The sequence below is a fragment of the Camelus dromedarius genome, chromosome 8 (genome assembly GCF_036321535.1).
Source record: "Camelus dromedarius isolate mCamDro1 chromosome 8, mCamDro1.pat, whole genome shotgun sequence".
NCBI classification, from domain to species: Eukaryota; Metazoa; Chordata; class Mammalia; order Artiodactyla; family Camelidae; genus Camelus; species Camelus dromedarius.
In genome coordinates, this window is record NC_087443.1 from 78,094,384 (window position 1) to 78,121,687 (window position 27,304).

General features: G+C 48.0%; 1 protein-coding gene across 1 annotated transcript in view; it reads right to left on the bottom strand.

Moving 5' to 3' along the window:
• Positions 1 to 27,304, bottom strand: part of ADAM12 (ADAM metallopeptidase domain 12) — a 324,566-nt gene that overhangs the window by 104,137 nt on the left and 193,125 nt on the right. The window contains exons 4-5 of the mRNA XM_031461975.2: positions 15,705 to 15,783; positions 1,945 to 2,021 (exon numbers count right to left, since the gene is read on the bottom strand). Coding sequence (XP_031317835.1) covers positions 1,945 to 2,021; positions 15,705 to 15,783 — 156 coding nt within the window. The remainder of the gene's footprint in view (positions 1 to 1,944; positions 2,022 to 15,704; positions 15,784 to 27,304) is intronic.

Consider the following 27,304-nt stretch of genomic DNA (forward strand, 5'->3'; position numbering starts at 1 on the left):
TCTCCCCATCAATGCAAGTTTGTCCCTGGGCAGACAGTGCCGAGGAGCCCCGGATGCTCTCAGGGATGCCCGCGGGCTCAGGAACCCAGGGGCAGGGGGCGAGGCAGGAAGCAGCGAGGGCAGACGGGAGAGACCAGGAGAACCACCAACACTGCGCTGAAACTGTGCTAACGAGGGCCGAGCATCTTGGGGAGCCACGCGATACGGCACAAAGCTAACTCACGGCCTGAGCTTCCCATTTGACTCGGAGTCCTTTCAAAGTGTAAGCTTTTCGGCCGCACTCGTTTCTATGACCTGTTTTCCACACTGCACTCTATTCCCTCCGTGAAGGAGCTGCTTCCTCTTTCATCCTTTCTTCTGGGATCTCCGTGCGCTTCTCTCTCCCTGTCTTTCCCCCTTCAAGCTTCAGATGAAGAAGGACGGCTTGTCCGCTTCCCTCCTCTCTCCTCTCCTCCAGGACAGAGCTCTGCTTGCCTGTCCACCTTTGATCAGCCTTTTTGAAGCAAAGCAGGATGTTCCTTCTCTGCTTTTCTCTGCAAAACTCTAATCTGCGGGGCTCTAATGAATGCGTCCCCGAGGACACTTGAGTTTTCCTCCACATTCTTAGATCTGAATGTATTTGGGGTGGGGGAGTCACACCATCTTTCACATCATTTTTAACCCTGTTTTCTTTCTGAAAATCTGCTAGGCTGGTGCTACACTCACTGCATTTTTCCCCCTTTATTCCTACTCTCAATTGATTCTTCTGCCAGGGAGCAGTTGATCGAACACAGCTTTGCCTCTGGCCTGACTCTCTCCTTGCAAGATCACAAGGCTGACTACATCACTCCGGAATTTCTCTGCTGATGCACGGTCTGCTGCTTTTGCAACAACAGCACAAAAAGCTGGGAAGTTTAAATTCTCAGGAGCGCCGCCCCCGGACAGCGTGCCCCGTCAGCGTCCCCACCCTGTCTCAGTGGTCGGCACCAGACGACGCAGCACTCACTCTTCTGACTTTTCCTGAAATCCCAGCCACAAGGATTTCACGTTATTCCTCTCTGCCAAGGCGTGGTCTGTGCCAGGTAGCCAGGAGGGAACGTTCTCCAGGTGGGAGACGGGAGGTGGTCACCGAGAGTCAGATGCTCGGCAGAATCTGGTGTGTGTGCTGTGGTGAGTGTGGTATATTTTGTGTGTGTGTGTGTGTGATGTGTGAGGTGTGTGCACAGTGGCCTCCTCTCTGTGGCCCCATTCAGACTCACAGCCCCGCGAGGCCCCCAGGCTGGGACTCCCAGGCCCTCCTCTGTCCACAACACAGCGCTTTGGTGCCACAGGCCAGTGCCCAGCAGGACTCTGAGGACACAAGCCGCTAGTTCACAAATGCAATAAATAAATCCAGTAAAAAGGCTGAGGCGACTGGAAATATGTCAGACAAACTGGTTTTCCCGGAAAGCCCACGAGCCCACGGTGGCTCCTTCCTCTAACTGGAAGGGGGGCTGCATGTGAGGGAAGGGGGGCTGGTCCTCGGGCTCAGCTCACCTGGACCTGTGCTCATCCGTCCCCTCACTCTGTCTCCTCGTGAGAAGAAGCCCTTTTTATTTTTATTAAGAAAGCAGCTTAAATGCTAATAGCTAATGTCCTATTTTTTAACACCAGGAATTGTTTAGCATCGAGCCGCAAAAACAAAAGATATTCCCCAAATCCTTGGATGCTGAAACCCAGCCAACCTTCTAGGCCTGAGAACGGCCTTGAGAGAGGAGCAGCGAAGGAGAAGCTGAGATGGGGGGAGGAGAACACATGGGGGTGGGAGGCACTAAAGTTGTCAGAGTTGTCACTGGAGGGGACCTTGGTCCTGCCAGGTGGAGGGGAGGCCTGTCACTCATTCTACTGCTTTAGAGCGACTGGAGAAGGAGGTGGTCCGTGACAGCTGTGCTTAGGACCAGAGCTGCCATTGTCAAGGTCACTCACCTGAGACCAGAACAGGTGCTGACACTGACCGTCGAACCAGGATATCCTTGCACACGTCCGTGGTAGTAACAATGGCCCTAAAAGGAGGAGAAACGAGGCTCAGTCCTGGGGTCTTCATGTCCCCTCGCCATAAACCGACTGCCTCCCACCATCCTGCATTCAGCTACACAATTCCCTTTTGCATAAAATATTGCACCCACAATCTTAGTATCTACCGCTAGCCCAACGTGACCCCACCAGGATGGATGGCTGGAATATCTGATTGACGTAAAAACTATCAACGGGGTTTTTAAATGCAGCCCTCTTGGCTCTCTGACACCCTTCAGGAAAACCCTGATGCAGAATGTTTTACAAACCCCAGTGGCTGAACAAATTGCAGTGGCATCGCCATTTTCCGCTCATGTAAATTGTCTTTTGTCGTGAGATGAGGAACCGATGGGGTATTTAAGCACACAGGCAATCAAGTAAGGCCTGGATCTGTGGCTTATGAAAACAGACAGAGAATGAAAGGAAGGCGGGTGAGGAGAGACAGAGGGGACCTCGATGAATTGCCCAACAGAAAGTCTCTCTTAACAGAAAAGAAAAATAGGAAAGTCCTCTATGGCAGAAGTCCCTGTGTGACGTGCCTACGACATTCCACTTCTTTAATAATGTCACCTGCAGAAAGAAACCACAGCACGGACACTTGATTACTGATGACAGATATCTGTCCGGAATCAAGGTTAATTTCACTGTTGAGTGAAGGTTTTGCCGCAGCCCCAGGTAAGTGGCTGGCTGGCAAGAAACGCGAGGGATGCTCAGCGCTCCTCATTCACGGTCTCTGAACAGCGGCTGCGTGCGGTCCCACAGCAAAGAGCTACGTGTTCTATGGGGCAAGAGAAGTGAATGCTGGGGTTTCAACCTCAACACACCCCTCCTCCAGTCAGGACCACAGCTAATCACTTTTTCCAGGGCAGGGCTTGGTGTCCAGTTGTTCTGCCCCACAGGGACAAAATTCCAAACAGCACCTTGACTTTGCTAAGAAAGAGGATGGAATAGGATTGAGCAACTGGGGAAATCCAGTAACACCAAGAACACCATAAGAAAGGGGCCAAGATGATCTCCTCGTCACTGAGCAGAGACATTTTAGGATCATCTGAAAGGCAGCTGGAGAGGGGAGATGGGAGTCCTGCAGAACATTTGTTATTTTGACTTTTTCTTATTGATTCTGGAAGTTCTTTATATATTCAGGAAAATATATTAATATTTTGTCTGATGGTATATGAGAAATGTCTTTTTAACTGACTTATGCCATCTTTTATTTATCCAATTCTTATAAAGTCAAATTTATGCATCTGGTGTCTTGTTTAGGGTGGCTTTCTTCAAGGTTATACACTTACCTTCTCTTACTTTCTATTTCTATAGTCTTAGAATAAGCTCCTTAATTGAACCTGGAATTAATTCTTGGGCAGGCATGAGTTTGGAATCTGACTTTTCCCACAAGCGAAGAGCCAGCTGGTCTCCACCACCATTTTCCTTTCCTCGCTGATTTGAAATGCTCCGTGGTCATATATGGAATAGCCCCATAAACACGCGGCCCCACCTCGGGACTCTCTGGGCTAGGCCACCGAGGCATGCTTCTGTCTGTCCGTTCCTGTGCCAACACCACGCTGTTGTGGTTCCTATCATTCTGCAATGCATTCTGATATCAGATAGAGAAAGTCCTCTTTTTTTGATTCTGATTAACTTCGCATCCCATAAAACTCAGCTTTTAAAAGCATACCACGGTGGGTGTTAGTATATTCACAAGGTTATGCAGCCATGACCACTACTTAATTCCAAAACATTTCCATCAGCCCCAAAAGAAACCTCACATCCATTAGCAGTCACTCCCCATCACCCCCACCCCAACCCTGGCAATCCCCAAACTGCTTCCTGTCTCTGTGGACGTGCATATTCCGTTCATTTCATGGAAGTGGAATCCTATAAAATGTGGCCTTTGTGTCCAGTTTCTTTCACTGAGCATAATGTTTTCAAGGTGCACTCATGTGGTAGCAAGGGTTAGTACTTCATTCGTTTTTATTGCTAAATAAAATTACATTGTATGAATATACTACATTTTATTCACCCATTCATCAGTTGAGGAGCATTTGGGTTTTTCCCACCACTTGGCTACTATGAATAATGCAGCCAGGAACATTTGTGGACAAGGTTTTTGTGTGGACATCTTTTTCCGGTTTCTTTAGGCACGTACTGTGGGTAAGTACGTGGTTAAATCTACAAGCCAAATGGCTGGATCACCTGGTAACTCAGTTTATGTTTTGAAAGCACTGCCAAGCCTTCCCGGGCAGCTAAGCCGCTGAACACGCAGCGTGCGGGAGGGAGGGAGGAAGGCGCCGCGCCTCTGGTCCTCACCCACGCTTGCCTGTCTGTGCTGCTGATTAGACCCATCCTGGCGTGTCTGCAGCTCGCTGCAGTTTTGATTTTCATTTTCCTCATGACTTAGAATGTTGAGCATCCTTACACATGCCTGCAGGCTGCTTGCATATCGTCTTTGGAGAACTAGCTGTTCAAAGCCTTTGCTTATTTTTCAGATGGATTTTTGTCTTTTCATTGTTGAGTTGGAAGAGTTCTTTATATATTCTGGATACTAGACCCTTATCTGATATTTGATTTGCAAATATTCTCTTCCATTTTGTATGTTGTCTTTTCACTTTCTTGATGTCTTCTGAAGCACAGAAGTGATCATTTGATGAGATCCAAGCTGTCCCTTTTTTAATTTGATTGCTCATGCTTTAGGTAACGTATCTGAGAGACCATTACCCAACCTAAGGTGAGGAAGATTTACGCCTGTGTTTTAAGAGTTTTACAGGTTTAGCTCTTCTATTTAGAACTTTGATTCACTTTGAATTAGTTTTCATACATGCTTGAATTAGGGGTTCAATTTCATTCTTCTGCATGCGGAAATTCAGGTGCCCAGAACCATTTGCTGGAAGACTATTCTTTGCCCAATTTTTCTTGGCAACCTTGCTGAGAGCAAGTTTTCTTTTGATCCTATTTTTCCCCCCAGAAGTTTCCACACTATTATTGTTTACTTTCTCTTTCAGGGGAATTTTAGAATCCAATATGAAGCTCTACAATGATCCACTGAGATTTCAGCTTGACTACTTTGAGTGTCCAGGTCAACTTAGTCAGGATTTACAGTTTTCAAATAAAGAGTGTCCCTGTTCATGTCCAGGCTATTTCTCTCCACGTAATAAGGCCATTTTTCTGACCTTCAGAAAACTTTCAGGTTTTTTTCGGATGGCTTTGGGAAGTTTTCATCAGGCTTACGTCTAGGGGATGGTAGAGGCTTGCTGACAGCATGAATAGGATCTTTTTTTCTGTTGTATCTTATTCATGGTGATTTTTAATGTAAAGGAAAACTTTTTTATTTTTTAAACAGATCTTACATCGGACCCTCTTGCTTGAACATCTGATTAGCTTAATAGTTTGTAGCTTATCTTGGACTTTTTGTGTTATTGATTATACCAACTACAAACAGTGAAAGTTTTGTAGGTTCCTTCCTGACCTCCATGCAGCATCAGGGAGCAGGGTGGCCTGGAGTCTGGGGACAAAGGTGGGAGTGGGACTTTTCCACAGGGAGAAAACTTGTCCAGGGATGGTGGGCAGTGGGGGAGGGGCGGCAGCTCAGGGATGGGGCTTCCTCTTCTTGGCTGGAAGATTCAGGGGCAGGAGCACAGACTCACAGCCCTGCTCCTCTCCCTGGCAAAGGTGTCCTCTTCGGTGAGCACGAGGTTCAGGAAGGGGTGCACGAGGCAGAGGGGTCGGGAACACCTGCCCAGCCAGCCACACCAGGCCTCCCGCCAGGCCATGGGGCACTCTCACTGCCAGCCTGCCTCCGCAGCCTCCATACGAAACAACTTTTGAAAAGTTCCAGGGCCCCCTCTCTCTAGATGACTCTAGCTTGTGCACTTAAAGGAGGCACGATAACAACCCTCTAAACCTGTGGAGATCGTGTAACTGGATTGTACTGCCCCCGGCACTGGGAGGGTCCTGGCACCCTCTGCACGGGGCTGGGGGATTTCAGCCTTGGGTACCAGCACAGATGTTGGGGGCAGAGGCGACCCAGAAAGTGAAGGGACACAGCTGATGTTACAGTTTGGGCTGCCTGGGGTGACCAGAATCACTGGTTTTTAACCTACCCACCTTTGGGGGTCTTGTACATTAAATAATTTGCTCCACTTTAGAGCAATGTGAAATGTCGCTATAGAAAGCCGAGTATTGGTTAAAAAATTAAAATAAAAACCAAATGGTGGCAGCAGTCTTAATTACTGACCTCTGAAATTTCAAACTCATTTATTCTCAGTTTCAATTTACTTTGAATAGATTACTTATCAAATGTACGTTCAAATTAAATACCCAGAAATATAAGCTCATTAAAGCCTGAACTGAGAACAAATTAGTATAAAATTAATTTCCAGTTCAACAGCTAGGCTGAAGGATTGCTTGCAAAAGAGGAGGGGGTGGAGTCTAACTCTCATAAACTGGTCCTTAAGTAATCCCACTTGTCTCCGTCATTACCAGAGTTAACACCTTATTTCTTAGCTCTAAAACGACTTTCTTTTTATCTTCAGACAGTTGACTAGCAAGCTACTGCTCACTCTTTTTAAAAATTAAAAAAAAATTTTTCCTTTTTTATTATTTTTAGGGGGGAGGTAATTAGGTTTATTTATTTATTTTTTTAATGGAAGTACTGGGGACTGAACCCAGGACCTCCTGCACGCTAAGCAGGCGCTCTGCCACTGAGCTGTACCCTCCCCCTGGTCACTCTTAGCTTTTCCTAGAACTCCAAATTCCAGATTCTCCAGGACATTTACAATTTCATGAAGTTTCATTTGTTTCAACACGATTAACTAAATGTTTAAATAAACGTGACTTCGTTTTTATAACATAGTAAGTCATCATATAGATAAAGTGACAACTCAGAGAGACACACTCATCGCACGAGGTGTCACATACTTGGTTGGGGAATTTGACCAAGGGGAGTGGAGGAGATGTACGCTCCTGCCCCTCTGGGGGGTTCGACCTCCGGTGGAGGCGGTGAGGCTAGGGGAGCAGTGCCCACTCGGCAAAGTCTCCAGGTGAGCGTGTGTCCCCATGTCCAAGGGCCAGGTTGCCTCCCATGGACTGACGCTAAGAGGCAGGAACCTGCCAGGACTTGTAGATTTGCAAATACGAGTCCCGTTGGATGTGGGTGCGGTCGCACCAGTGAGAGATGCAGTCATGCCCTGGAGGTGTTGTGCCCCAGGGCCCACTGGATCGATCAGAACAATGACCCTTCCTTCCCAAACTGCATCCTCTCCCAGTTCCCTCAAGAGAGTCAAAGTTACGGTCTCTTTCTATCACACTCACGTCTCTAAAGACACAGCTGAACAAGACATCATCCTATGTGCACAGTGGTCTTTGCCTAGTTCTGCTGATCCGATACATTCTATTTCTACCAACAAAACATAACATAGAAAATAGTCCCAAACATGCATGACCACAAAATTACATCTTTTCCTCTACAAAACCTCTAACCATGTATTTTATATACTTATTACTTAACCTAATGCATTTCTCCCTCCAGGAAAATAAATTCTCCTTCTGTTTAATACTATCAATCAAACATAATGGTGGGGAAGAGGAATCTGGAATAAGAACTCTCGAGCTTGAAAATAACAGCCCTCAACGCTACGCTATCCGGGAAGTAAAATAAAAATTCTGTTACCCAACTCTCGGTGGACTAGGAAGGAAGGAATTTTATATGCTAAATTGCTAACAAGAATGGTCTGACCTTGTGATTTAAAAGGATCTCTAGCAGACAAATTCTGTTAAGGAGTAGGTTGGGCGAAAATTAATTTCCATGCGCTTTTCCTTGGGAACTTCCTAGGGCCTCCCCCGCCATGTGCAACGTGACAAATTGTCTCGATGCAGCGTTTGAGTCACACCATGTTCTAGCTGGAAGGAAGCTTCAGGCCATCCAAGGCCAACCTTCCCTAAACAGATGTGAAAACTGAGGCCTTGACTCGTTAAATAATTGTCTGAGGTCCCCGGGTAGGCTCATGGCAGGACAGGGACTGAAATCCAAGCCCCTCAGCCCCGGGCCGGGCAGTTTCCATCTGTATCTTGTTGCCTTGAACATGCGCTTCATCAAATCACATCACTCGGGGAATCCTGGGAAAGTCAAGTCATTTCCAAACTCAGAAGGATCTGCAGATGGGAAGGGTGTGAGGGTGAGTGTGTGTGTCCGTGTGTCTGTGTGTCTGTGTGGAGGTATGTGGACCTGGGTGTGCACATGCGTGTGTGTGTGTGTGTGCGCGCGCACAAGGTTTGCTGACCGGCATTTCAGCACGCCTGCGGCCCAGCCTTTGCTCCCTCCTACGGAACATCTGGCCCCCCCACCACATATTTGCTTGAGACTGAAACAACGCGTCAGTGCATTCAAGCAAAGTAAAAAGTGACTTTTCAACCCGGTGTGCTTCTGTGACTGGGCGACATTACACTTTCCCCTGAGAGGGTGCAAGACGGATTGTCAAGAAGTCAGTCGCCACACCCACGCTCCCAGCTCTAACGAGAACCGTGTCTGCTTAAACAACTGGACAGGACCGGCCTCAGGGGCCATTCGCGTGACTTGGCTGGGCAGGAATTCTGCAGGAGAGAACACAGCTTGCGAAACTGTGGTCATGACCTTGGGGGGCCTCCCTGCACGCGGGGCCTGGACACAGCAAGCCTGCACTTGTGAGAGCGTGGGCCCATCTGGAACTGGGAGTCTGGGGGTTTAAGACTCAGTCTCTGTTTTTAATTCATAAAATGGGATTGACACTGACTGTCCAGGGCTTCAGGGACCAAGTTGATCTGTGAAAGGTAAGGCGCTGTCACAGACCTGGGATATGAAAACGTGCACTTTAACCCATCCCGCGGTAAGTGCGGTGTCCGCCTGCCGCGTCCCGCCTGCCGCGTCCCTCTGCGCTGGCCTCAGCTTCTTTTGCTGAACGAATGAGCGAACACGTGTGAGAGAAGCTGAACTCTCAGAGACCAGGCAGCGTGGTTTTCTTACACTCCCACACGAGTTCCTAACTCCCAGATCCAAATCGTCCTGGCTGTCGTGTGGGACCTGGTGTGGATCCTGGGACCGGAGCAGGGAAGGAGGAGGGCGCGGCGGGAGCCGGGTCAGAGCTGCTGGGACCAGTCCCCACCTCGTGAAGACACATCGGCCCTAAGAGCCCAGTTCCCTGCCCAGCTCATCACCCCCTTCCTGTCAGCAGCTCCCTCTCTCGTCCTATTACCACGATACATGATGGGCTTCAGAAGGAACGGATGGTCCAGGGTGGTTAAGAAACGTAGTGACTCGATGGTCAAAGCAGAGCAGCGGCTACAGTGGGCTCGCTTTTCTAGAGGCCTGACTGTGCGCCAGGTGCGGCGTCTGTTTCGTGTCCGAGTTCCCGGCTGGTTCAGGGCTCGGGCTGGGATTTACACCTGGGCAGCCTGCCTCCCCGGGTTGTGGTCCCACCCTCCACACACTGCTTCCGGACAGGAGGCGGTCTCGGAGCCTCCCCTTTCCGGACAACTTTAGAGCAGGAAAGTCACCAAGCCTGGGGTTCCTCTGGGAACTCACTGCAGATTTCATGTGGATTTGGGTCCTCCCTTGTTTGGTTCCTAAAGCATCTTGGTCATGGGTATGTTGTGTCATCTGTGGTCAGAGGGTATGTTCCTTGAGGATGGGGACCATGTCCTCCCCTCTTCTGCACACTGCCATGGGGCACGGGGCCTTACTGATCTCAGTTCCACGGGGCTCCAGAGACATGCATTCAGCAAATTCCCAGAGGGCCTTTGGGCCTGCCTTCTCCCCGTATCCGAGGACTGCAGCTCAGCAGAGCATCCTCTGCCCTCCCCTAGCAGCACCTGCTGGGTGTCTCTCTCTGCAAACGAATGCCAGTCCATTCTCAGATCCACCTCACTACAGCTCTCCTGTTATGGACTCTCCTGAGTCCATAACACAGGCACCCGGGCCAGGGACATTCCACACACACTCCGGTGTTTTGCTTGCATCATAGTGGTTAAGAGCTTAGATTCCAGATTCAGACTATGTGAGTTTGAATCCTTATTAGCTGGGGGACTTGTCTAGTTATCCAACCCTGCTATGTCTCCGGTTTCCTCATCTGGGTATTAAAATAGCAGAAATGGATTTATGGTGAGGATCAAACCACAAAATGTATGTGAAGCCCTTTGCACAATGCCTGGCATATTGTTGGTGCTGACTTGATGATAGATGGGGCACTCGACACACATTTGTCGAATGTGGGCATGGAAAGGTGGGGTATGTCACCACCGTGGAATGGGAATACGGTCTTAGAACTCTGGACTCGGCTTAGGAGGCATCGAGGAAGCGATTGATGATTTGGGAGGATCAAAATACAAATGCAACAGGGGATGGCATAAAGAGAAAGATATTCTAGAAGGATCATGGAGGCAGGAGTGGTGGCTGGATAAAACGTATTGGTGAGATGAGAAGTCAGAAGAAAATGTCAGGTGGCTACAATGTCTTCCAGTTGAGAAGAAGGGAGGGCTGAGCTGCAGCAGCAGAATTGTGAGTGGATGGGGAAGGGCTGCGAGATGGCTGTGAAGTGGGGAATCAACACGGGACATGGTGAGGACCTGGGGGACTGGGTGCCTCAGTCAGTGAGAGATCGGAGCTGCCTTTGAGAGAGATGCAATTAGACGTGGGCAGAGTGACAGGAATGGCAGGGAAATTAAGTCCATGTTAAATCATTTTTGAAGAATTTGATGGCAGACCTAGCCCACACCTGGTACACTCAGGAGATGTGAATGACCTCTGACTTCCCTCCTGCCTCCGTCTTTTCACACTTTCCAGATGCTCTCTGGTTGAGATGGGGCATGGCTGACTCCCTAACATCCATTTGCCCTGATGTGTTCAGTCCAAGGCAGCTGTAGAAGATTCTACTTCTTTTTGATGGGAAACCTTTGCCATGGAAATGAACGGGACGCCACTCAAACAATACTTTTGATCAAAATACAGAATTTCACACCTATCTGATGGTTCGGCCTCAGTTAACACTGCTGGTCTCCTTTAGATGGCTATTATACCAAATGTTTTCATCAATTTTTCCAACAAGAAACACATACAACAAATGTCACCCTCCTGGGTATTGCTCAGGTGTAGAACGTCAGATCTGTTTCCTTCTCCCCATCATGTGCCACTGGCCTCACAGCCATCTCCTCTCACCTGGGCTTGAGGCTCTTCCACAAGAGCCAACTGCTCCATCTTGCTGGGTCTCCACCCTTTCATGGTGCAGCCAATGGGGTCTTTCAAATCCTATCCCTAGTCATGACACCCACTTGGCTGAGAACTTTTAATGGCTTCCCCATACTCTTCCATGACAACCAAATTGTCACCTTGGCCTCCAAGTCCTACATACCCTGGCCCCTGTCAAATTATAAACCCTTCCCCACTTCCAAGTAGAGCTTGGACTCAGCCTGCAATGTCCTTCCCCTCCCCATCCCCGGCTCATGCCGCCTCCACCTTCAGATCTCGGTTCACACATTCCTTCCCCCACGAAGCCTTCCCTGGTCCCTTAGAGCAGATTAGGCCCTTCGGTGTGCTTGGCACAGATTTTAATTAAGTCTTTAATTCCTGGAATGACGCCAGTCTCCTCCCTCCAGGCCCCACGTGGGCCCCCTGTCTGTTTGTAATGTCCGCTGTATTCTCAGTGGCAGTCACAGGGCCTGGCGCTGTGGAGGTGCTCAGTTAACACGCATGCAACAGAAGGATGTTCTTGAGGAGGGGAGGGAATAGCTCAGTGGTCGAGTGTGTGCTTAGCATGCACAAGGCCCTGGGTTCAATCCCCAGTACCTCCATTAAAATAAATAAATAAATGAATGAACGTAATCCCGCCTGATCCCCCTCCCCACCCCCCAAAGAAGGACGCTCTTGGATCAAAGCACAGACAATATTCAGGAGACTTTCTGGAGGGCCACTGTGGCCATTCCCAGAGTTGTCTTTTGGGGTGTAAATAGCATAAATGTCATGTGTTTTATCTCCCACAGGCCTTATTAGAAGAGACAGTATAAAACAACATCTTCCCTTAGATGTGGCCAGCAAAGGATAAAGCCACAAATATGTCATCCTGTCAGGACGACCAAGAGATAAAAGGGAGCAGTTCCAAAATTAGAAGCAGCCACTAGTCTGCTGGTCAACCAGCTCACACCGACTGTTGAGAGACTACATTGAAAAAAGAAAGACAAGATAGTCAAAAAGTGGTTCTTGTTTTATGCATAATTTTAAATTTAGGGAAATTCACTGTGTGCTGACTTTCAGGGAAAAGGGGATGAGTCAGCACATTTCTTTTTGTCTCCCAGCCCGATTCAATAGCAACTAAACCCCCAAAGCTGTGTGTGTCTCCTCACCACGAAAGACAATACGAGGCCTTCACAGGCCTTCAGTTCCCCTTAACGGGTTCCTGCTGGGACGACTGGCTGCCCAGCTCTGCGGGTTGCCTTTAGTGCACAAGACTGTTCACGCCTCATCTTTACAGTCACACGACTGACAGCTCAGAATGGCGCTCAAAGGAATGGGGGAAGGTAGCCACCAGATTACAAAAAAAGTCATTGTTTTTCTAATTATAAAAGCAGTGTATGTGGTTGGTTCCGAAGGTTTAGGGGTGTCAATTAACCTAGCCTCCAGCTGCTTCACCTGAAGAGAGACTCAAAGAGTCCGATGAAGATCAAAACACACTATCGGTTTAACCACCTCCAGAGAAAGGGTTCCTGGCATATCTCATTAGAGGATTCAACTTAGGTCAGGGCAGAAGGGAGCCTCCCTGCAATTTCCAACCTTCATCTCCCCTCATCTCCCCGCCCTGCTCTTGTGAGCCACGCCTTGGGGCCCATCCTGGGGAGGCTGGGGCTGCAGAAGACTGTTCCCTGGAATACTCCGCGGAGGGGCGGGCAAGGCTCAGCCACCGCTGACTGAGGGAAGACAGCAAGGCTAGCCTGGTGGCCTCTCCAAAGCAGGGACTCTACCTGCTCCCCAATTAGCTGGGACCAGAGGTTACAGGGCCTGCCCCCTCCTGCCCTCATCTCCCTGAGAAGACGCTTCCATGGGGAGGAATGAGGGAGTGAGCAGAGGGTGAAGCAGATGCTTGCCCGTCTATACCATCACCTCGTGGACAGAGGAGGAGGAAAGGAACTGTAACGCCCCTCCTCCCACCCACACACAGTAATCCTAGAAAACGGAGTCTCCCACCAGACAGAGGCAACTACCATGAACCTTCCAGCGCCCCTCCATCCGGGCAGCTGTCTAAGATGCCCGGATTTACAGCCTTCAGCCGTCACAATCCAAGCCCCACACACACCCAGCAGCTGTTAGACCCTCACTCATCTAGCTCTCTATTTCTTCTTCTTTCTTATTGCATTTTTCTTCCCAACTGAGAAAAAAGGACCAAAAAAAAAAAAAAAAAGCCTAAGAAAAGGAAATTAGTCAGAGAGACTGAACCAGAAAACATGAAGCTGTTTAAAGTATCTTGGAAAGCTTATCTTCCATCCTCTAGAGCGTCCGTATGAGACAAGGACCATCCACTACCATCTAGACGTGCAGGACTCGAGCCTACGGTCAAGCATTTCTAGGAAGTCTTTTTTTTCTGTTCCTATTTGGAATGACAATTTACACTGTGAGGAGAGCTTTACTGCTAAGTCTAAAAGCACATTTTAAATGAGATCCTTCTAGGAGATAGAGAAAAAAGAGTAGAGAGTTAGGTGAAGTCAGGGCGCCGATTCCTTGCATCTGAGATGGAGCCTCGGGTCTTCCTTTTTTGAAGACCTCCATCCTCCTCCTGTACCCTGGCTCGTATATCAGACTGCCTCCTGAGCACCTTTACTTGGCTGTCCCACTACAGACTCAACAGGGACAAACTTGTATCGTTGTCCCCTCTGCCTTCTCAAACCAACAACTGCTCCTTAATGATATAAACCAACTTCCCATTGGATGGCCTAAACAGAAGAGGGGCACTGTTGCTGCCTCTTTAGTTTTTTTTTGTTTTTCACCCGTATTCACTCTGGAATTTCTATTAGGCCTTTTCTGTGCTCTTTAAAATAGTTAACATTTTCCCTGCTTTTTCTATTACCTAGCATTCCTGGAGGTGCTAACTCTCTTGCTTCCCTTGTCACTTACACTGGCTTTTTTTTTTTTTATAATTGTGTGTTTTGTAATTTTGATTTTGGGCTCATCTTTGATAATCTTCTTCTTCTTCTTTGTTTTTGATATGGGAAACTCATGTAAGCTGGGCTGTAGAAATACCCCTGTGGAAGTACTTGGGGTTGGCTTCAGCTTGGGCCCAGGGGACCCCAGGTCGTTGATCTGGGACCAGTTTTGAGGTCAATATATTGACTGGGAATTCCACTTCCATGCTGGTATTAGAAATCTGGACACCAGTCCACCTCATGCCAAACAAACACTTTGTGAGTCTAGCTGGGGTTTCACTTGCTCCATTATTTCTGAAATCTTTCTTCAATTCAGGACACATGGAGGCAATTCTCTCTGTTGCCCCTTCTCTGGACTGGAGTTTTTTCTTGTCCGTTTTTCACAGAGGAACCACCTCTTTGGGGGCCCAGCTTTTTAGGGATCCCCAGTTGCAGATGTTCATTTCTCTTATCTCAATCCCCAAGCACCGGGCCCTCTCTCTGGGTCCGGAATAGCCCACCGGGGTCCCATGACCTCAGTGCACCAGCCTATTGTTCTGAGCTTATATCCCCAATTTGTTTCTACCTCCCGGGGATTTCTGTGACTTTCTTGAGCTTAGTCAGGCATTAACAAAAATTCTTCTCTGCTTATTTTTCACCCTCAAGCTTTCTTCAGGCTGGGAGAGCTGCATCGATTCACTCCACCATACTGCTGGCAGTCTGAAGGTAACAATTTGTATGTGCCAAGCATGTGATAAAGAAAAGTGTTGGTCTAATGCAGAGAAGGGAGAAATTACTGCAGACCAAAATGGCTACTTGACAACACTTCAGTTATAAACTACAGCCTTTCTTTAAGTTCATTCTTTTTAAAGCAAATACCCAGAGCTCTTTAAAACAAGTAACCGCTCTAGTCCTCAGAGGACAGCAGCTCCCTCTGAGTGTCCATATGCACATGTGCACAGCTGAGCACAGTAAGCGTTTGTTGAAGGAACAAGTAAAATTAGCATCTCGTCTGAGTTACATATAAAATTCAGATACTACAGAAGCTGACTAAGAGGTGATCAATGTCACATCAGAGTAACAACCATGATATAGAATGATACTGACATGGTGGATAGATTTAAAATAGGAAAGTTAAGCAGTGTCCATTTTCCTTTGAATTTCTTTAAGGAGCCTCCCAGTTCAGTGCAGCCGAGTTCAGCCCAGGGACGACCACTTGCTGAGCCATCTCTGACTTTGGCGTGGTTTGCCAGGAGGGAATCGCCCAACTTAGTATCCCAGAGTCACTGGCAGGTGGTTTCAAAGCCAGCCTGCAATAAGGCCACAACTTTAAGGACTGTCCTGGCATATACCTGGCCATGGCCAAGTTTTTCCGGTGTTACAATGACAGATATGCCCAAAGAGTAGGTGATGCCCAAGATCCTTTTGGGGTCTAAGTGAAGGATCTGGGCACGTGACTTTGGTTAGGATAAAATGGCTACCGAGGTTAAGCACAGATCTGACAGCACAGCATCACGGTGGTCCAGGCATGCAGGGCTTACTGTGTAATTGCGAATGAGGGAGACGTCAGTGCCATCTTGCAGGTAGTGGGTTTCCGTGAAACTGCTAGCAATGAGACCTCTGCGGAAAAAGAGAAACAACACAGATGAGCGTAGAATCTCACTGATACGTTGCTCGTGAATGTCTAGGCTGCAGCATTGCAGGGATCTGACTCCCTCCTTATTTTACAGGTGATCCCGTGAGGCTCCCGTAGGGCCATTAACCTCTTCAGGTTATCCAGCGAGATCAGAAGGAGACTCAGGCAGGCAAGATTCAGATGCATGCACTTTGCACAGTGGCCCCCACAGTACACTCCTTCCCCACTCCCTTCCACCTCATTCCTCCAACACACGCAGGTGTGTGTACACACGTGCACACGCACCCTTCTCCGAGTAGCACACGCAGATTTCTGAGTTGGGAGAACCATATTTCTGGAAGTTACCAGGCTCTGCCATCTAGAGTTAGCAGCGAAGCTACCTGTTTCCAATAATAAGCTACTATTACAGGAAAAATAATTTTGGAGACACCATCTTGTCTCTGCTTATTCTCCTGCAGGTGAGGGAACCAGCTGTCAATATTAAAATGTCAAAGAAGAGTTTTGAACAATGATTAAATGTTAACGGCAGTGGTGGAGGAGGGGAGGAAAATGATTTTGGACACAATAAAATACTGAATTTCAAAGATGAACTAATAGTGGAGCAAAACCTCTATTCATCCAACCTAAAATTACACGCAATCTCCTAGGTCTTCATTGATGGGAGCAAAGCCTGAGTTCATTTAGGTTTTAAGCTGTTTTGTGATTTCTTTTGTAATATGCATATTTTATTCTTTTTACCATCATGGCAACAGGTCGTTCCTGTGTACTTACTATGTGCTGGGTGATACACTAGCTGCTGGCATATAAAGATAATTAAGGATACTGCCTGGCGAGGTGACAGACAACACCTAATACAGTGAGGGGGTGGCTGTCACTGACGCAGGAAGAGAGCCTTACTGGGTGAGTGATGCACAGTGGGTGGAGTGCAGCCAAAAGGGAAGGCTTTACGGAGGATGGAGTAGGCCTCGGCCAGGCAATGGAGGGCTGGGGGGAGGAGGGAATTCCAGGCAGAGGGTGGCAAAACCCGGAGACCTAGGAGTCTGGAATGTGGGGAGCCAGGCTGGTGGGAGACAGGGAAGGGCTCTAAACATCTCTAGATTTTATCTTTTAGGGCAATAATGAGTCGAGAGTTATTTTAAATACTAGACTTTGCAGGAGGGGCAGTGTGTATTGATAATGCTGTCTGCCCCTCTGCCCAGGGAATGCATTTCACACCACTGGGTTCTGCAGGGGTCACTCTACCCCCAGGCCCAACATAAACATGGGACCCAGGCTAACCAATCACCCATCTTCCCTGCAGCATGCTAGGAGCTGGGGCTTCTGGACAAGAGGCCTTTCCTCTTTGTTCTCAAAGCCTCATGGATGTGCACACAGGGCTGCCTTCAGCCTGGTCCCTGGCTGCAGGAGGACACTGCCCGGGGCAATCACAGCCATCACTTGTTGTGATGAAGGACAGAAAGGGAAGATCTTCCAGGTGCCCCGGGAGTCCACTTCACCTCTCCCTGTCCTCAAGGAACCCCTATCTGTTGCTTCAGCTCGTTTGAGTTGGGCTTTGCAACCAGAGTCCTGATAAAAATGGACAGGAAGAAATTGAAGTGGGGATGCTACAAATGTACCAGATGAGAAACAATTTCCCTACCAGACCCCCTCCCAGCCAAGTCCAGGACTGAGAATCCTCTCCCTGTTTCATATGGGTTTTGATATATTTAGGACATGCCTGGTTTAAATCAGTTAGACCCATACAGCAGGTCTGAGCTGTGCTCTACTTAACAACGAGTGTTCAGGAAGAAGGTGCCAAAAATATAGAACAAAGACAATCTCTCACTCTCGCTGACAAAGCGCACACTCTTCCGCGCCCCTTTCCCTCCTCTCAGAAGGAGATCAATCTTGCGGGGGGAGGTTTACACCCTGCTGCCTTTTGGTCTCAAATTCCCATCTTCTAAACGTCCGTCCTCTGAGTGGTCACAGGACCCCCGGGGCAGGCTCCCTGCCAGCAGCCCCGCCTGGAGGGGCAGGAATAGCAGAAGGACAGTGGGCGGGGGAGGTGGGAGAGGCCACTGAGGCTGAGATGAGTTTGGAGAAGGAGTTGGTGGTCGTCCTTCACACAACAGAGTTCCAGGTGGGAGGCTGGTGACCTTGGCAGGGGCAGCTCCGGGGGTGGACCAAGGAGGCGAGGACAGGGAAATTCAACGAAACTGAAGGGAAGCAAAGAGATGGGGTGTGAAGAGGGGTCATATAAAGGGACAGGCTGGAGAAATGGGCGCAGAGAGAGGCAGGGGGCAGAGCTGCAGACCAGCAGGTGGAAGATGCTCAGAGCACAGATGACAGGGAGAAGGACCAGGAGCATCACCTGCGTGGGACGGGACCCATAACGGCTTAGCGGTCTTGGTGAGGGAAGGGGCTTGGTCAGTTTCAAGATCGCGGAGAAAGGAGAAAAAAAAACTTAATATAATTTAAGTTATATTATTTTTATTGCTTAGATTGTCTACTGTTCAATAGTCATTTTGTTCTACTTATCTCCTATTTTATTAATAATTCAGGAATTCCATTCCTAACAATGCTGGATCCTCATTTTGGACATAACGTATATGAATACCTAACACCAAAAGGAGTAACACATCCAGGAATCTGTAGAACAAAGAGAGAGAATTTCAAGGCTTTCCACCTGAAAACTAGTTTAGATGGATGTCCAAGGAGATGACTCCCTTCACGGGTGAGAAACAGGGGAAATCCATCAGGGGAGCCAGGGATTGGAGAAAATGAGCTTTCAGTGGACGACAGTTGGCAAACTCGTAGACAAGAGGAATGGGGAGGGGGGTGGTCAGCAGCCGTAAAATGAATGATAAGGTTTTAAAACGTGACTTAGTACAGTAGTAGCAAGACCCATGAATATTTCTGCTGAAAAAACCCACTGCTTTTCAATGTGACAATGTCACTCATCCACAACTACGGTCGCTGTCATACTTAGAACTCTAGAGGTCGGAAGTACAATCCCATGTCCCCTTGCACGGAAAACGGTGACATGGGGGCTCCTGAGCCCCGCCCGGGGTGTCCCCCTAAGCTAAGACACTGAATGACACACCCGTTTTTGAGTTTTTCTCAAAGAAAAGAAACCTGACTTACAGCTCAGAGGCATTAATATCACTGAGTATCACATCCTCTCAGACGGAGCGGGGGGAGTGCGCTCGGTGCGGGGGGAGGGCGCTTGGTGAGGATGGATGCTCAGCAATGAGACCCCAGAAAATCCAGAGCCTTCTCGAGCCTCAGTGTCCCGCGAGGGGCTCGGGTAAGAGACGGATGGAAGCCGATGGCATGGCCCCCACGGCCCCTGGCCAACACTACCCCGAGGGGCTGGGAGATGGGGGCCTGTGGTCTGCACACTCCGTAACAGAACCCCTCCCCTCTCTGCTCCCATTTCGTCTCAGTGCCAGATGGTCCCCTCCACATTTCCCTCAGGTTGTGAAGATCCTCGGACAGAGACCGAGTGTCCCGGTCCCACTCTGGGGTCCTGCCACTGCCCCACTTAAAACCCTTGAATGACTTCCCATCCCCCTTGGAATGAAGTCCCAATGTATCCCGCGGTCTCCCAGATGCTCTCAACCTCACCATCCCAACACCTACTTCCCCTGTGTCTCACTTTCCCGCAGCCAACACACCATGCCTTCTGGCTCCTCCTAGAACATTCCACACCCTCTCCCACTTAGGGTTTTTGCATTTGTTCAGCCTTGGGCCTGGAACACTCTCCTCAAGGCTTTTCACGGGGCTGGCTCCTTTCCATCCTTCAAATATTAGTTTAAACACCCCCACCACCATTCCCTGCATCATACGACCCCTTTGGTTTCCTGTTTTGTTTATTCATCAGTTTATTTGCTTATCTGTATCCCGTCAAGAACTTCAGCTACAAGAAGGCTTTTTGCTCAATGTGGTCCTACCTCCAGCCAAAGCACCATGCTAAGCCCTTTATATTTATCTTTAGTTTCTGGTTCTGTGGGTTAGATACTATTTTTATCCCAGTTTAAACAAGGAGGAGAGACAGGGAGGCTAATGGACCTACCTGCTCAAGGTCATGCTGTATCTGCTAGCATCCAGCTGTTTTTTGCTTCAGAGCTTCCAGTTTTCACCACCATGTGGCGCTGTCTTTATAAGCTGGTCAAGAGCCAACTACTGAGTGCCTGCTGGGGGCACTGTGCCAAGTGCTGGGTGAGGACCCATCGCGCGGAATCACGGATGGATGTATGAGGGGTGGAAGTGCGAACGGTTGGATTTGAGGAGAATGCGGCAGGCACATTCCCTTCTTGTCTAGGGCTATCCCCTCCCAACCCCAGTAACTTCATATCCTCCTTAGGTGCCGTGACCTGCCAAGGAGCCGTGGATGTAACTGAGAAGACACTCAGTGGAAGCTTTCTGAGACGTGTGTCAAATTTAAAAGGGGCCAGAAGTCAAAGGTCCCTTGAGGAAGCGGAGGCAGGTGGGTGGACAGTGGCTTCGTTGGAACTGTGACAGCAATAAACCCATTCCCTTTAGATTTCCCCAAGGAGAAAAATCCAATTAGATGGATTCTCTATGTCAGCAAATGGAGACAGAAGGTGAATGCATAATTTCATGAGAACATCCTTTTTCTCTGCTTATTAGATTAGCTGGTCTAACGAGGCATTCTGTTCCTCTCTGCACCAGAAAAGAAAATGCCAGGGATGGATTTTGCTGTTTCCCATTCGTTTTGCTGTTACAAGTGGCACCTCAATAGTTTCTCATTTAACCAACATTTACTGTGCTGGACATTGGGAATAAGATCCCAAGAGCTCACTATCCGGTGGAGGACAGACCCAAAGAGTGTCTAGGGCCCCATGATAGAGACACATCCAGAGCAACAGGGGAGTTGAAGGAAAGGCTTCCAACCCAGAGGGCAGAATTCAGAACTTCAGTTGTCAACTAAGACAGGAAATTCCTGAAGGAGAAGGAGAGGATGGGTTCAGCCTTGGCCGCGCTGAGTGCCTGGTGCCCGAGGACGGTCCCTTGGATCTGTCCAGCAAGCAGTTGACTCTATGAATCCAAGGCTTAGGAAGGGGCTTGGAGAGAGAGACGGAGACACTCAGACAGCACACACTTGCTTTATGTGAGAGCAAGTAAAACCTCGTCCTTTCCAGTTGAGTATTGTATTTTCTGACTTCAGAGTCTTTGGGTGGATGGGGCTGAAAATGATCATTCGGAATTTACATGAACACATTATGACGTAGATAACAGTCTTCCTTATAAAATTTGCTGCCCTTCTGAAATGATTTCAGTACTCAAATAAAAAAGTTACCCCCCAAGTTGCTTTTTCTAGATCAATATTGAAATGACGCTGCCCTAATTTTACCATCATGTAATTTATATTGTTTAAATGAGGTGGATTTCACCAAAATGACGTATTTTATTCCCCAAGGCATTAGGAAAGCAGGAAGAAACATCTGCTCACTTTGACCCCTGGGAGCCAGCCATCCTCTAGCTCCCTCCACCCTCGGAGTGAGTTAACTCTTTTCTTGTGTTCTGCCTGGATTCCGTTGCAGGATTTTCCCTGTTCTATTTCATTTTTTGATTCACTTGTCTTCTCCCACATTAGGTAAACTAAGGGGCAAAAACTGCCTCCCAAAGCTTAGTACAAAGCCTAGCACACAGTAAGTACTTAATAAACGGATGTCACCAACAGAATCATTACTACCGAAAAGCAACCCAATTTGGATACAATGTGTTCAAACTAATTGGATCAATTAAAAAATAAAAGAAACACGGTTCCAAATTACTGTTACTGATCGTGAAGGGGGGATGTGGGGTGGAGAGTATTACATTCACTCCCTTGTTATTTCCAGAGTTCCAAATGCTGTCAGGTTAGCAAGACCAACCCTGACAAGCTGACATCAATTTTAGAACCATTTAAACAAGAGACACAAGGAAGGGAAAACTGAGTGATGGGCATCAATTACTTAGAATTTGAAAATCTCATTGATGACTTGTCATCTTTTTCCTATTATTTTCTTTGAAGACCATGCGTATGGTTTGCGGGTTTAATTCTATGCAGCATATTCATGCAAAAGTGACGTAAGACAGCTCTTGTTTGTCAATTAACACCAGAAGGCACTTCAGATACTCTTCGCAATTAAATCGTACCAACGCTGCAGGCTTCAGTGATCTTCCTAGTGAAACCCACTTGGTATTCAAAGGATCCAACCCAGTTTCCTGCTGAAGATTTACTCCACCACAAGTTATTATTCCACAAATTACAAAATCACTCATATATAAATTTGGGTAATGGTTTTCTTTTATGAGAATTTGGAAATACAGCTACAAATACTTTCCTATGAGGGATAAACTGCTTGAAGCGTTAACAAAATGCAGTGTGCATTAAAAATCATAATTAAAACCCATGATCAGGATTTTCCTAGTTACTAAAAAAGATATCCTTTGTTGAAAATTACCTATTCCTCAACCAGAGCTAAAAATACAGAGAAAAGATTGAGGGGAAAAAAAGCCAGTATGTACCCAGACTGGATTCTGGATTCTTCCACACTCTGGAAGAATTCACTCTGGTTTTTAGTGAAAACTCAAGGCTGGCTGGAACCATGGGACTCAATGCTGATGTCATGGGATCTTCTGGACCATTTTATGGAGAGCTCAGACAACTGAATCATTCACTATAAAGACGGCATGGAGGTATGAAATAATAGGAGGAAAGTGGAAAGAAAGAATCAGAGATCTGGTATTTTCTACATCTCAGCTTGGCTTGAAGTTCTTTCAGAACCTGGTCTTTGCAAGTATTTATGCCTTTTGTCTTCCTTATGGGAAAAGTCATCATAACCCGTTAAATAACTTAGGCTCTGTGTTCTTGATTTTGAGAGTAAAAGCAAAGCACACTGTTGACACCCATGTCCCCTCGTCTTCATCAGCACGGCCACCCCCCTCCTACTTCTGCTACTGTTCGCTCACAGTGTGTGGGGGGCCCTGGGCCACCTGCTTGTCAAGTGCACTTTCTTACTTCTTCTTGGCAGAGACCCTGTGCGGTAGGAGCGCTTATCATCCGCCTGACATGGAAGAGGAAAACACTCAGAGAGGTTAAGTGACTTGTCCAAAGCCACACAGCCGTACCAGTAGAGATTCACCTTGACTCTACTGGGCTCCAAAGCCAGCCTCGTCCTAACCACTGGTCAACACTGCCTTGCCAGGAAGACATGTCAGCACATGGCTTCCAAGGTCTGAAAACTAAGCAGCTGCAAATTGTATTCCCTCTTCTGAAATAATTTTTCTCCACAATGCAAAATGGGGCTTATGTTGTTTCTCTTAGCACTCAATTCAATTTAACCACCCCCAATTCAAATTATTTTTGGTTACGACTTCAGCATTTGGGGAACCTGACCATTTAGAACTGTACATCTGTACGAACAATGAAGCACTGACGTTGGGTTTTCTTTTGTTATTTTCCATTTGCTAAAATACTCAAAATGATCAAAACAACTTTTTTTCCCCCTGGAATTAAAAAAAAAAAAGTTCCGTTTCTCCAGCTCTTTTTCATTTAGTTTAACAAACTTTAATAAATAAAACTGTTAACACAGCATTTTCGAAACTGGAGGGGACAATTGAGTTTCCTGCAAAATAATTTCTTAATATATTGCTTCCATTTTAAGTCACAAATATGCAGAATTTTGCATCCAACCCTGTGGCATTTACACTGAAATATGTTGTTCTTCCCGTCATCTCTGACTGTTCAGATGACCATGTCCACTCCTGAAATGAACCGACCACACGTGCCACTGCTGACAATTGGAGACTCGGGAAATCTCTTTAAGAACAGCAGGCTCTCATGACTTGCCAATTGCATTTTCCAGCTGAAAGGTAAAAGCAGGTGACAAACGGTGGACCTCTGTCTTTGGAGTTCCACGGCTGTCATTCAGCACAAGCCTAAAGCTTCAGGCTACTCTCTCTGCTTCTTAAAGACCATCTATAGGTCCAAGGCCTTTTGAACGTGGGCTTCCAGCTGTTCTAGGCTGTTCTTGGTGTGCTATGACCGTCTTCATCATATGAGATTTATCAAGTTGAATTAACATAATTTTTAGGAAAACAGAGCTGGCAAACAAGAAAAGTTGAAAACCCAGTAAACCATTATTTCCAAAGGTCAATAAAGCCCCACACCCCCTTAGCTCAGAAGAGACTGCAGGAATAGCTTACAGGTTAGCTTCCAGGGTGCTCTAGGAACACTCCTGCCAGCGCAGGTAGACGGCTGTTCTTCTGAGGCTTCAGAACTTTCCCTTCTTCCTTTTGAAAAATACCAGTTGGGCTGTCAGAGCAGCAGAAGTAGCTAGCATTTGTTTGAACTCTTACTAAGCAAAAGCACTTTACGAGCAATATTTTATTAAACTCTCACAACAGCCCTGGTTGGCAGGTGCCTGTTTTGCGATGAGGCGCCTCGGCTCAGAGAGGTTAATGACTCGCCGATGGTGGCACAGCCAGTACCGTGTAGCGAGTCTGACTTCACCATCCAGGCTCTTACAGCTACACTTACACAACGTCTACCTACACGTCCACCTTACATTTATTTGCCTTTTCTGCTCAACTCCCCTTAAATGGACACTATATTGACTGCCAGTACTTGCCTTTCAGAGAGGAAGTGCAGCTTGGGTTGTGTCATTTCCCACTTGCTGCCATGGCTTCAGAATGGAAAGGAGCAGTTAGGAACGACGTGAGGCAGGGTCCTGCTCACCTCTAGTCTGAGGAGTGGGCACCGAAGTGTGGTTATTGTTATTGTATTGGTGTAGGAAAGGTCGACACTCTTCCACACGGAGAGGTGTATGGAAAACTCAGTAGTGAAGTACACGAGGCATCAAGCCCACTGGAATTCACTCACTGATGCTAAACATCACTGGGAAATAATCAAGTAGGTTTGACACCAGAAGCCTGTTCATTTTCTAATTGCCTGTCCTGCCCTGCACGGAGGTGGTATCCATGAGCTGCGGTTCAGGAGCCCAGACATGATCTACTATGTGCAGACAGCTAGGGGTTCTTTAAACCTTTACAGTAACAATGTGAGGCTGGTATTATGGCCATTTTACGGATGTAGAAACTGAGGCTCAAAGGTGTTAAGAAGTCTGCCCAGGCTCACAGAGCTGCCTAGTGGCAAGAGACCGAGGCTGTGAGGGGCCAGCCTACCTCCCACCCAGCCCGCAGCCCTCGCCTGTACGTGGGAAGGCACGCTTCCCTCGCCTCCAACAAAATTCTCGGTTGATGATTTGCAGGAATGCTTCTACCTCATCGAATAACTGAGTAGAGGGCACAGAGGGACTGAAGCTGAGAGAAGAGTCTCTCCCGCTGGGCTCGGCCCCACAAGGGTTGGGGTGAGGTCTTCCTTAATCACATTTGAGGCTCCAGCCTTGAGACCAGTTCCTGGCTCCCAAAAGGCTTTCGGTCAGAATCTGCGGAATGCTTGGGCTGATCCACTTCTCGGTAAGAGAAATCTGAAGGCAGACAAACCTACCTTCAAAATACATCTTTGGCAGGATGACAACAGTGGTCGAGAGCTCATCTGGTCCCACCTTTTGCTGCTTCTGTGACCTTGGGCAGAAAACTTGACCTTGTGGTACTGCATTTTCCTCATCTAAAATGGGGATAACAGGACCTCCCCACAGAGTTCTCGTGAAGATAATACACAGTAAGCACTTATAAGCGTGCCCAGTGCAGATTATGTGCTGAACGAATGCAAGCAATTAGTATTAACAAACCTGTCAGCTTCCGTCTGTCTGACCGCCCACCTCCCTGGTCCAAGGCGCCACTTCCCTCCCCACCCTTCTGTGATCGCCTTTATCCCTGCCGCCTGCTTTCACTGCTACCCCATTACCACCCATTTCCCACACAAGAGCCAGAGTGTCGAGTTTGTAACACAAAAATCAGATCATGTCACTCTTTCATTTAAAACCATACACAGCTTCCTCCAGAACCCACAGTAAATTCCACCGTGTGGACTGGCCACCCCCCACCCCCACACACCCCACCCCCTGGGTCCAGCTCTCCTCACGTAGGCTCTGCGGGATTCTGGCCTTCTGAGCTTGGTCTGGAGCATTCTTTCCTCTTTCTCTGCACGGCCAGCTACCAGTAGCCCTCACCCTAAATGGCGTTTTCTGGGGCAGCATTCCTTCCCTGCCTGCTTCTTTCTGTATCTTGCTTCTCCTCTGCTCCCCACTTGCAGGAGGGACCCCGCTCTGTTTTTCTGCTCATCACATTTACACATCCCCTCTGTATTCTCAGCCCTTCGACTCGGGCCTGAAACCTAGTAGGTGCTCAATAAAACATGTTTGGAAGGACATAAATATCAAGAATGAGACATACACCAGGGGCACTCAGAGACAACAGTGAGTCGTGACTGAGGGGCTGTGGTTTTCCAGTCTGAGAAAGGGTTTCTTTCTAGTCTAGAAACCAAAGACTACCACCACCACCACCACCACCACCACCAAACACACACACACACACACACACACACACACACACACACACACACACACAACCTCAGAGATGAAACATACTTTGACCCTTAAAAGTTCCACTACCTAGAATAGATCTGGCCTTTTCTTCATCCTGTGGAACAAATAATATACACACACATATATATATATATATATTTTAATCTTCAAAGAGAATTTTCTCAATTTCTAGCGTTAGAAAAAAGTTATCAGACTATTCAGAACCACCCAATCAAAACACCTTTGAATCCTCGGACACACAGCTTCAAACCTGAAAAATAAAATGTCTGGGCTGCACAGACCTTTCCCACGGCAGCCGAGTCTTGAGAGAGGGCATCTTCCACGTGGCGCGAAGCTGGGGGGCCAGTGAGACCGCAGGCCTGGGGACCTGGGGGACTGTGTCACAGAGAGCTGGACACCATTCAGCCTGTCTTCCTCACCCACGCCGCTCACTGAGGAGCTTATTAATTGCTGCTCTGAGGCAAAAGGGAGGATTTTCTTGGCCTCGGTGGAAGCCAGCCCGCCAGCTCCCAGGCCGACCTGCAGCCCAGCCAGCTGGGCTCCTTACAAACTGACCTACACTGAACCAGACTCGCAGAACGTGTGCTCCATCAAATTTGTTCTCTCCTGCTCGCTCAAAGGGAGTTCTGCTCTGCAAATTTCCACACCAACCCTGCTGAGAGAGATGCCAGGAGTGACCCGGGGCCGGAAAACGGGTCCTTGCCCTTGGAGCTCTTTAAAGCAGCCCCGGAAACGCTCAGACCCTCTTGCTGATGCTAGCAAGTGACCTGCCTGGGTTTGGAAATGGGCGTCTTTCTCCTTTTTTAACAAGGGCCTCCGGGTGTGAACCTGGGTGTGTGGAGCCACTGTCACCGAGAACATCCTCTTTCCTGCCTGGAGTCCGAGAGCACACCCCCCCCCCCCCGCACTCTGAAGCCACAGACTGCTGCCAGCTCTGAGCAGGCACCCGTGCCCGAGAGACAGCTGCTTAAAAAATCCATGTCTTTGGGACAATGAAGGGCTGTAA